Source organism: Bombus fervidus, chromosome 2 (assembly GCF_041682495.2).
Source record: "Bombus fervidus isolate BK054 chromosome 2, iyBomFerv1, whole genome shotgun sequence".
NCBI classification, from domain to species: Eukaryota; Metazoa; Arthropoda; class Insecta; order Hymenoptera; family Apidae; genus Bombus; species Bombus fervidus.
In genome coordinates, this window is record NC_091518.1 from 11,874,657 (window position 1) to 11,886,985 (window position 12,329).

Consider the following 12,329-nt stretch of genomic DNA (forward strand, 5'->3'; position numbering starts at 1 on the left):
GCTAGACATACCCATCACTAGCTTTCCTCCGACACAGCATCGTCACTAAATTTCACTTATTTTTCATTATTAGAATAGTTAACACGTATCTTTAACGGGTCTCTACCCTTAAATCAATCACTTACTTAACTTGTACCTACGCATCGGTGTAACTATCTTTTTTACAAAGTTGTTGGAAGAAACATTAATTTATACGTGTTAATTCAGTGTATAGTCAATTGAACCATCCCTATTATCGTAACAGAAATAAGGGGATCGATCAGTTTGTGGCGTCGATTATCTAATCGTAACGGGAATTTACGACTCCCGTTGACGTGCTTTCTGGCGATCGCGTCTCTCCGCGAATGGTCGATTAAACAGTAAGAACATGTACGCTATTTTCTCAAGTAGGTTTAAAAAATACGCCAGGTAAAAGTGAATAAGGGAAAACATTTGACGATCATCATATCCAAACACGAACGAGTAAAGGGACACGTGCTTAAAAAGCCTATTCGATAAAAAGTTCAAAGTAACGTGTGTATAGCGAATGAGAAAGGTTTATGTGAGAACTAGTCTCTGAATACAGTTCAGTGTTTCGAGAGTCTTCTTAAAGTTGTTAAAGTCGTCTTAGTGTTGCAAGAGTTGTCTTAGAGACTTTATAGTCTTCTTAAATCTTATTACAGTTGCCTTTGCATTGTGAATTATTTTCGCGTTACATTAAATTATTACACTCATTTGCCGAACAATTGCCAAACAGTGGAAGAATGCTCGTTTATACTTTAATTTTACCAAAGAGATTTTGCTAAAAAGAGAGAGAGGGGAAGAGAGGAACAAGCATTCTTTCGCTACGTTTAAACGCACCTTAGAAGAGGATAACGACAAAAGAAAAACGTATACTGAATTATCGATTTTATCGAAAAGAGAAAGAGATGACGAGACTGGCTAGCCAATGTCTCTGACATCGGCTTAATCATCGGACAGCCAGACGTCTGAACGATAAATAATATTCAATCAGGGTGGAAGAGAATTTTGCGAGACTCGGGGCGAGCAGGGCTCGATCACTGTCACAAGGCTGCGTCCTAGAGTTCGACGTCCCCGATGGTAAGTTAACAGGTACATTGGGTTGAGATTAATATCGATCACCTGGTGAAATATGGCCATACTTTACATTCGTTCATATTGAAATGGATAGTCAGTTTCTAGTCTATGCTATGGGGTCTGGTATTCTTTTTGATAAGAAAATGCTGATATTTAAGATAAAAGATATCAGACAGGATGATCCATCTTCACAAATATTATTCGTTTTTGTTACTGCTTATTGTTAATTTTATTTTCAGCAAGCTAATAGAAATATTTGGTAAAATAAAAAAGATTCCAGTTCGAGGTACTTATAAGAACTCGCGATGAGATTAATGATAATGAGATTAATCTGACTTGAAATCCAAAGTCTCAAACGATTGTCTGAATCTTTAGAAAGAGAAAGAATAAAAGCGTAGAATGAGAATTTGGCGGAATATCGGTGCACCAATTGAGATTTGTTGTATAATTTGTTATTTTTATTTTACCGTTAAATATAATAATTATTATTTAGTGTAACATCTACGCGACTGAAAAACCTACCTACAATCCAACACTCTATATTACCACTATCGTATTCAACATTTCATAAATGGAACTTGTCTGTACCCCAACACCGACAAACGTCCTGCAACATGGATCGACGTAACTTATATCTTGATCCTGGTAGACAGGTACAATATTTCCCGCGTGTTGCGACATGAATTAACGCGATATTCCACGCAAGGCTGAATGCTAACAGAAAAAGCTGGGGACCGGTCGTATTTTAATTTGCGCATCCGTTTCGCGTTACTACTGCTCGCAATCGTGCATTCTCGTATTCTTGATATTCTATTACGATCGGGGATATTTATTTTAAAAAACCAGGAGTATCAATCGATCCAATCAAACTTTCGCGTTCTTCCGATACGATATCGTTATCACTCGGCGTATCGATAAAAAAATAAAAACTACAAACATATACTTGAAACGAAACGTTACGCAAATTGGTAACGTGTAATCTGTTTTCTTTGACATCGGTTCGGGCATGTTTGCATCGGTAATTCGAGACCCTGACAAACAGTTCGGCTATGTTGAATATTTGTACGAACATATGCACCAGTAGCATGTTCCCTTGTGATAAAACAGGAAAACATTAGAACGGTATTCAGTCCTAATTAATATTAATTGGGTTAATCATTTAAGCTCGGTGGAATGTATCCGTGATTCTATTACATCAATTATAAATTTCATATTTGGGAATTAATTACTGTATAGAATTTACCGATAATTATACAAATCGTTATCGGTAGTATCCGCGGCAGTAACGTATTGAAATAGAAACACGTTAAATAAATTAAATCCTTTTTCTGTAACACGAACGGTAACGTGAAAATTTATTCGTAATCCAATATCGTTGTAATGTCTGCAGTTATCGAACTTCAGCAATACATGGTTCGAAACATTCCGAATCGTATTAAAATATATATCCGCGTTACAATTATTCTCGCTTCATTTTGGATTTTTCGGATTTTTTATCAAATTTCTGATACGCGTATTTGTGCGTTATTACGTTGACGTTTGGAGAAAAAACTAAACATCCTATTTCGCTCTGAAACGACTACATATTCTAGAAAACTAATTCCTTTCGATAGAAGGATTATGTAGGATATCGTGTAACCTGCCGCGAAGGATTAACGTGTTATACCCATATCCAACCCTCGTCACATTTAACCCTCTGACTTTCTTCATAACGAATTCGCGAATGCGTTGACACAGTCTTTCGTATAATAAAACGTAGAATTATCTGTTAAAAATAACATTTCCAAAATGCCCTTACATTTCATCGTTGTAATATAAAATCCCCTCCGAATATATTTTATAAATACCGTTAACAATATTAATTCCTTTCTACTCTATTAATTTCCCTCTCTCGCGTAAAGATCTTTAAACAAACTGCTCCAATATTTTCATACGTACTTTATAAACTATTCCAGTATCGCCTTTTTCACCGCCGAAGAAAAATAAAATATCCTGTAACGTTACCGAGGAAACATTCCACAGACAAATATACACATCAAACGCGAGAGATATCCTGGCAACGTACCGAAAGTACGTGCAAAATAAAGATAACCGGCTGTTACGGGTAATCCCGTGGAAAATTCGAGAGGCAGTAAAGACGAGAGTGTTTCACATAGGATTAACGTCGCGCTCGTGACTCTAACCCTCCTCCGGATCTCGCCCTCTGGCTTTCCCTTGCGGCAGGGTCACGAGGGACACGCGATACAGCTCCCTTTTCTTCCGTCCCTCCTCTATTTCCCTCTCCTTTCCGCTCGGATCTGTCCCTAGGCTCTCTATCCTTCTTGTTCACTCTCGAGTCTCCCGTGACTCTATCAGATATCCGGACACATCGTGCAAATCCATCGTGATAGCGCGTCGATAACGACCGTTCGAAGGAATATGTCGCGGTGTTCGTGCTGTACACGCATCGAGAAACAAGCCACGACGGTTCGAGGGAACGTGACTCGACGTTTGTCGCCGATGGAAATCGTCGGGCGATTTCATTTCCATTAACCGCCTTGCAAAACGTGGCCGCTGTCAGCGCGAGCACGACAAAACCCGATGATTTATGTATGTATATCGGATCGATCCGCGAAGTGGATCAAGCTGAATCGAACGTAGTAAATTTTTTTTACGTTCAATATATGGTTTTCGACCTATGAATTAGGTAATTTTATATTTCCAATAAGTAGATCGCGGATATTTATATAAATTTGTATTACAATAAATATATTATAAAATATTTGCATATTTATATCGTAATCTACTGAATATTACAAAGAGTATCGTACTTTCGATATTTTATATATTTTTACATACTATGTGCATTCTATGCATTTTTACACCTTTGAATTTCTCGTATGTGCATAAAAATTCGCAGCTTGATAATAAGATTTGATTCGGACGAGCAATGATGCTACGTTATTTATGTGCATTCGGTTATGTATATTTTTTATAGCGGAATAGTAAACAACGCTGTATTTCTAAAAATATCGGCCTGTCGAATCGCGCAGTTCCACCAACATCACATTTCTCGTCTACGTTTATAGAAACATTGCTATCTCATTGCGATAATACCATGCGATTCGGCAAGTTTATATTACTCTCGACGATACATTCTTAATGAACGTGCAACTCTGTTATTAGAAACATAAAACTGCCTAAATGCACAATATCAGCGCTACGATACTGCAACAATACCGCGTCCAGTAAATATTGATACTGTTGAAATTTTCCTGTAATGCGAATATCGTTGATGCGAGTACTCGAGAGTTGTCTGTAAATAAAGAGATAGAAGTAGCATTAATCGAGTCCTTAAACGGTATTTATTATTAGTGCTAATCGGATTTGCGATCGTTTTATATAATAACAACACTTACGTCGATCACGCATTTCATATTTGATTCGATTGTAAGCGGATTTCGGATTACTTGATCTCTATTTGCACGAGCGCGTTTCCAATTAAATCAATCTTCCTCGATTCCAGCGGTGAATTTTGTTTCGCTCAGCCGATACCGATTGACAGTTGTCAGCCGCGTAAAAATGGTCGGAAATCGTGATCGAAAATTACACGAGTACACTTGGCAGGGCTTTTAACCGATCGTTCTTCGCTCGTCGAAAATAAATTATTCGCGGTCGAGAAGAAGTTGGAAACGAGACTATTTCGTACAGTAACGTTACCGCAACACGTGAGAGGGATCCAAGGATCAACGATACACCAGAGACTGGAAACGTTATAAAAGCGCGCTGTCTGCATCGAGAACGTGAAAAAAAGTGACTAGGAGAAAAAGCTTACATTGAAGAAACTAAGCAGAATTCAATAACAACTTACCTTCCAGCCAGCGGCGACCGCGATGTTCCTTTCGAGCGATTCTTCCGAGAAACTTTGGTCGCTGCGAGGGAATTCCTGTTACGTAACCTGATGAAGAGTTGCACCGTACTTTTGAATAGGGAAAGGTGAACCGGAATTAATCGCGAAAAACGATGTTCATTGCCGTTTCTTGAAATTTTTCGTCGATAAAACGTGGAAAAACGTTTATTTGAAAAGGTTAGCATTCGGTTTGAGGAGCAAAAGCAACAACCAGGGAAAGGATAAAAGTCAAAGCGCTGAGTATTTATTGAAAACGAATCGCTATGTACAAACGTATTAAATACACGTGTGTGACATTTATACAGGGAAAAGTGGAAGGGATTTCGAGTGTTAAACCACGCACAATAGTCAATACGCCCACTGATAAACGATAGATAACTGGCCCTACAACGTACGGCCGTGAGCAGCCAACGCTTATTTGCAACCCATTCACCCGTTTATATTTGCACGTGGAGATTGGTAGACGTGCTCGTGTTCCGCGAATCCACGAATTTCGTGACGTTTATTTGTCTAAACGAGACGCGCTACCATTTCTCCGCCTTCGTTGCTGAATTTCGATCGATAGCGATAAACCGGAGGAATTACACCGTTTTTTCCTGAAATTTTTAACCAGCATTTCCAAATGGAAAAATGTACGATTAACTACCTTGCCATACAGACATTTTATTACGTGCCATTTTATTTGTCTGACAGCTAACTATTCTGTTGCGGCAAATATTTTTCAATTACTTCCAATTGTTGCTATTTGTCAGTCAGTTGTAATTGCTTTCGATTTGTATATATTAAGTTGGTCGGAAAGTTCTACTATGTTTAATTATTATCATTATTATTATTTTAATAGGATGGAAGTCGATTGTTCTAATTGAAATTTCCATTAATTATTCTTGAATATTAATAATATTCATTATCATTTACGATAGTCATCTAAATGTTTGGCAATTTATTCCGTCGCTGTTGAATATTTCATTATCATTATTAAAATATTCTTTCAGTGTTTCTATAGGCTGATCGTGAATATTCGACATCTTTTCCATCACAAAGTTTTACGAAGATCGATCGATCGATCCAAAAAACCTTGTGAGATCTCCACTACGAATTTTCGTATCTGACACTCGTACGAAACGCATCGACTGAGATGCACTTTGTTATAACATAACTCAGGCATCAAATTTCCAATTGCAACTAATTTCTCCAATAATATTTAATACGTATTTTGAAAAATAAATAAATATATATTATAATATATATATATATAGTAGCCACAAAAGATATTTGCGTGTACCCTTATTTTCCCGCATTGAGCGTTTTTTAATCAGGTTTTTCATAGTATCAAATTGTTATAATCATATAAAGGTACTATTATATGATGCAAAATTTGATATACTTGGACCTAATTAATCACTAGGTAAATGATCCAATAAATATAATGGGGCAAATACTTTCGTATTTATTTAGCCATGATAAATTAGTAAAAAGCCACAAACGAGGTCTTAAATGCAGTAGTAAAATCTGACTGCAGAACTTTCCAAACAACCTAATACATAAAACGAAATACATGTATTTCACCAACACGCATATCGTGTTAAGAAGATGAAACTCACCAAACTGTTTCACACGCAAAGTCCACCTCTCTGAATCTTGAAGGAACAGAGAAGGAAAAGAAAAAAAAAAAATATTTTTGTACAAGGTTTCTCGCTATTTATCAAAATTCGTTATGAGACACGTTGAGGAGATATCGATTCGATGTTGCGTCTCTATCAGAATTGGAAAAACGAAAATTCACGCGCGGCCGATAGAAAGGGAGAAAAAGCGCGATCGTGTTTCATAACGAAGGTAGCGGATATTAAATTCTATCGGCAAACGTGGAATTCCCGTGTACGCGGCACTTCCGTGTTCCGACTTTTGTTTGCGACTCGCGGACCAACAACGAAAACCGAGCGCTTCTATTGCGTAAATACGCGCGAAAAACAAAGCTCGTTTGCAAAGGAGAGACGGGGCCTGATTTCGAACAGTGAGTGTAACCGTTTCTATTGGGAAACGTACGAGGATCTTGCACGAAAAATAAAAATTTTTCATTTGTTTTTCATCATAAAATTGGACTCTACTTGTGTAAATTCCACTTCTCGGGAATTTCAGGTAGCGTCTAATTAATTGAACTCCTGCTCAGCAAGCTTTATTATCTAAACGAGACATCGTAGGTAGTGAGGAAAACCATTGAATTTTCATTACACGAATCGTTCAGACAAATGGACTTTCATCGTAAAACAAAAAGTTAGATGAAAATTCATTTCCCATTTTTTCAACTATATCCAACACGGAATATTTTGATGAATTTATAATGTAAATTTTTAATCCAAATGATTATTTTCTTTATCGCCACAGATTTCATGAGGACAGAGCTCTCTAAAGTATAAATATAGTTATGAGTTTATTAATATAACTTATATTAAATTGTATGCATATTTTAAATTTTTTAGATTTTATGGAACAGACATTAATTTCGAGTTCTTGGCCCAAGGTTTATTTCTTTCAGTGTCTACGAAAATTCCAAATTTTTCGCGATATTGTTACGGGTATTCGAATGAATCCTGGATCTTCCATGATGCAGCAGCAAACGAAATGAACTTCATAATAAAATAGTACAGCAAAATAGTACACTCCCAGAGCGCACTAATAATTTTTACCGCGCGCCGCGTTATGTCTCGGTTGAAATAAAAACGGAGGCGATAAACTATATGGCCGAGGCTGGCACGCGAATGGTCTAGTCCCACTTTTTATGCTCGAAGGAGCCGAACATAGCGACGATGAAACGTTAAAACCGTTCCGTGGTCCCGGCCCCGTCGCTTTTGAAATATAAGAACGCACCGCGAGAACAATTAATGGAACGATTTCGGTGTCTCCTTTTCTTCTTTTTTTTTTCTTTTTATCAATGGAATACTGGTCGTGCCATATTTGCGTATCCGAGATTTTGTTATTACAAACTGTACAAAGTATCTCCTTCCTATGTCGTACCATATATCATATCACTACAATGGAAACGATTATTTCAATGAATTCTCTTCGTCGCTTAATCTTCAACGATTTTTTCGATATATATATATATATTTATATTTATATTTATTTATAGGTGTATCTCTCTCTGTGTTATACTCTCGATCATTCTCTCACACTTTCGCTCTTTCAGCCTTTTTTTTTCATACGACAGAAATTCTTCCTACAAACAGAAACGATTAAACTAATAGTATCACAAAGAGATATGTAGGATTTCGAAATATTAATGAAGTAATGAAAATTCTTCTCGTTACCGTGTCACGTTACTTCCGTTCGATTCAGAATTCGAACATTTTCAAGCTGATATGCATTTCTTCCTGTTCCCCGGACAGAATAAACGTTATCTCGTCGAAACGGGCGATATGTCAATGATACGTGATATTCAATCCTTAATTAATAATATTCACTCTATCGGATAATCGATAATTTCAATTTTGATAATTAATCGCGCGAAAGGAGCTCGGTTTTTCTCTGCTCTATTGATTGAACGCAAATCGAATAGGAAGCGTCATAAATTCAAATAAATTCGAATAAACGAGGAATTAACGATGAAAGAAGATCGGGCTGAAATGAAGAAGATAATGACCGCGTTGGTAATTGAAGAAAAAAAGAGAAGAAACTGTAGAAATTCACTTGATCTCTAATTCTATCCTTTTTTTTTTTCTTCGTTCTATTTTTCCCAAACATACGTGCGACCGGGCGAAAAATTCTTATAATTTTTGTTCTTTCAATTTGTAGGAAGTTTTTACTGTGCGCACGTGTCGCCTATATCGTTCGTTCGATCGCACAGAAGACGATCCACAAAGTCGAATTAAAATTTCCCACTGATAATAATTCGTTAAGCTCATCAAAGTGGATATGTACATCGATTCCTTTTAGCCACGCGACTCCCTCGTGTTCTGTACGATCGATCGCGATTTCCTTCTTCTTTTCATTTCTTCACGCTTTTTCGTCCCTTTATTGTTACTCAATTATATTTTCCTTCAGATCGTAACGCTATTCTCGATCAGACGTTTCAACGAATTGAACGCAAATTTCGATCGTTTCTCGTCGTGTCGAAGGGAAAGGATTCGTACGAGATTTCGCATACAGGTTCCCCTAATACAATGGCAGTATTTACTTAGTGTCGTCGACCTTAATTTTAGATTATATTATAAAGTACCAACGTCGTGTCATAGACAATATCATAGACTTTTTCATATTCAAAATGAAACCGCTCTCGCTTAATTTCAGGCAGCGACGACCGTGTAGCTTTATAGAAAGACCATTTATCGATATTTGTCGTAACTTTTCTGTTTGAATAAACGTTTGAAGAACCTGCACAGCGTAAAATATAACAATTATTGTGTATTATTCTTCGTATATATCGCGCTCCTTTTGCATATGGAAAGATAACAAATAATAGTGCTGGATCGACGGTCTCTTTATCGAACCACTTTCAGTCGCGTGCACATTTATCACTTACATTTCCTACGGCGATTTATATTTTACAGACCGCCAGAGTGACTGTTTTTAGCTGAGTAACGTTATAAATTTTCAGAACAACGCGTCGATTTATCGTGCGATCTAGCGTCCCTCGTACGCCATCATTCTCCACCATTCATCCTCGTTTCTTTATTATTATCCTACTCTCTTTATTACCGTCTGCTATGTATTCTGTCCTACGAATTCGTTCTAACAATTATAAATTTCTCATTGTTCCGCATTGAACACGATTCACGTACCCGATAAACATTTGCTCGTTACAAATATTTATATTTTCATAATACGTCTTTCTTCGTAAAAATATTTGCTTGTTAAACAAAAAAAAGCAAAGCAAAGAAAACTCATAACAACAATAATTTCCCTTCCTTGTATCTTTTCACGACTGGTTCCATTCCCATTCAAAGATAAATTAAGCATCTACATCTACAACAACAAAGGTCGATCTAACACACTACAAGGACCTTCGCAAATTAATTTTCTTAGGCGCGACACAGAATATGCCGTGTATTCAACACGCGATAGAGAATGGAAGAAAAAAGAAGCGAGAAGTCACATGATCGGCAACGAAACGCAAAATCGATGAACGATTATTCGCGCAAACTATTTTGTATCTTCGATCACGGGGCAAAAATTCGCTGTAAAAGACGAGCAAAAGTATATCCACCGGGTAAATGGACCGTGTCTATTCCTTCCTATAAACGTAACTTCAGGTCACGCGAGCTTCTCTCTCTCTCTCTCTCTCTCTCTCACTCTCTCTCATACACACCTTTATTCACCCCATATACGTTCCCTGGTCTGTAGAACGACGACACATTCGACTCGTGGTATCGCTAGTTTCGGTCCTCGGGACATCGAGCAAGCGTCGCGAATCGATAGGTCGAACGATGGCGGGAAACGACGCCGCGCGACCGCCGAGGGGAATGCAAGCTGCTTGAAAACGACGCTCTCTAATAAATTTTACGCTATCGATTAAACCCTTTAACATCTCTTTACACGCTATATTTATTTTCATTTATATATTATATATATATATGAACTTTTTTTTGTTTCTTTATACTTGCAACCTCTAGTGGTATTGTCAAACATTTATGCACTTCGGCTAAGCGCATCTTAAGCTTATTAGTAGTTTCAGGGAACTTAAACGTAAGCCAGCGGCTCAAGGAATTCCTTTTACCCCGTTCTTTACATCGTTCAGCCTCTCTCCTCTCAGACGAATCCAACCAGGGACTAATATATGTACTTAGATTATCTCTGCGTGTATTTAGTATCGTCTGTCATCGAACACGATCGATAATTTTATGCTTAGCCAAGGCCAGGAGCTACCCACAAAAATTCTCTAGAAAAATTCACGCGTAACCCCGGGTCCTCTTTCGTCGGTGATGTTAAATGAAATCTTATGAAAGAAGGATCGCGTGTGTTTCCAACCGTGTTTTTTCTTCTGTCGATTTTTACCCTGGCTTCCACCAGGTTCGTGTTTAAATACGGTTAACGAACTAGGAACAGGTTTTCTAGTGTCGTCTATACTGTTGAGATTCGTCTTCGATTTATGTTATACGATACACGATATGGTAGAATATCGTTCGATTATTGTGACCTCGGTTATTTAATACGATAAGAATTGTTACGGCGAAGACAGTAAGAAGCTATTGCTGATTTATCAAAATCGACGACCCGCTGTTCAACGTTTCGGAGTTTGAGCGACCCTTTTATTCCTTTTTGTAACTTCTAGACACGAAATGGTTACGGGGAGCGTTCGAAAGGGTAGAAATCGTGTTTCTCGGCCAGATAGAAACACATACGGGCAAGAGGCACGTGGAAGAGTTTCCGGAAATGATTCGCCACGGTGGAAACGTTTGTTGTATCTTCGCGATTTTCCAAAGTCCAAGCCACGTGTATTCTGAACGTGACATGAGTGCCGTTGCGGCGGGTGTCATAAGCTTGTTTGCTGACAGTATCAATTTCAGAACGGCGTGTGTGCGATTTATTGAACGTGCTTTCCGCCCACTGGCCCGCGCTAGAAACGTTCCATTTCGTATCGGATGTCGCGGCTGGAGATCCATCCTCCAGATGATTTCACGCAGGTGAGTATATTCGTTTATTGTGCTTTACGTAGTTATATGCATAATTATAGTCTCATACTCCTTCACCAAATAAAATTGACAAAAATATACAAATATTTTTTCTTAAATTATAACGATTTTCTTATAATAAAAGTTAGACCATTCCGTAAATATCACTAACGAAACATATTGATAACGAATCGATATTTTAAAGGTAATCAAGTAGTATGAATCAAGCTTTCACTATGTGTAATCGTACAGTCTTTAAATTCGTTTGAATAATTAATAAAAAAAAAAAAAAAAGTAAAGAATTGATCACGAATCACATGATCACGATCAGACATTTACCTTTGTTCCTGACGATTCGCTGTTTCGAACTAGATGGATTTTGACCTTGGTGTACTAACTTGGTCTGACTTGGTGTATCTTGGTCGTCGAAGGACAGTTCCACCAGTTTCCGTTCAGCTCGCCGATCATAGAAAGCCGGATAAGATTCCAGCCTTCTAGTTCTCTGTATCAGGTGTCGTTCGAGTCGACGTGCTTGTAACCGAGATTTTTCCGCTGGAGGAACATGTGGATTTCCCGGAAGCTCGGTCTGTCCACGTCGTTCCTATGCCAGCACTCGCGCATCAGCTCGTAGATGTCCTTGGGACAATTCTTTGGTAATGGTAGAATAATCTGCGAAAAATATTGTTCGTCCAATCGAATCTATTATCAAGCAAAAGGATATTTCGAGATCTAGATTAATCTCATTTCACATTTACTTA

General features: G+C 37.7%; 1 protein-coding gene across 5 annotated transcripts in view; it reads right to left on the reverse strand.

The window, feature by feature from the left end:
• Positions 1–5,188: 5,188 nt before the first annotated feature.
• Positions 5,189–12,329, reverse strand: part of Ddr (discoidin domain-containing receptor 2) — a 224,286-nt gene continuing 217,145 nt past the window's right edge. For all 5 annotated transcript variants that reach the window (XM_072021834.1, XM_072021835.1, XM_072021832.1 and 2 more), the window contains one exon: positions 5,189–12,240. In XM_072021834.1, coding sequence (XP_071877935.1) covers positions 12,079–12,240 — 162 coding nt within the window. In that variant the 3' untranslated portion in view covers positions 5,189–12,078. The remainder of the gene's footprint in view (positions 12,241–12,329) is intronic.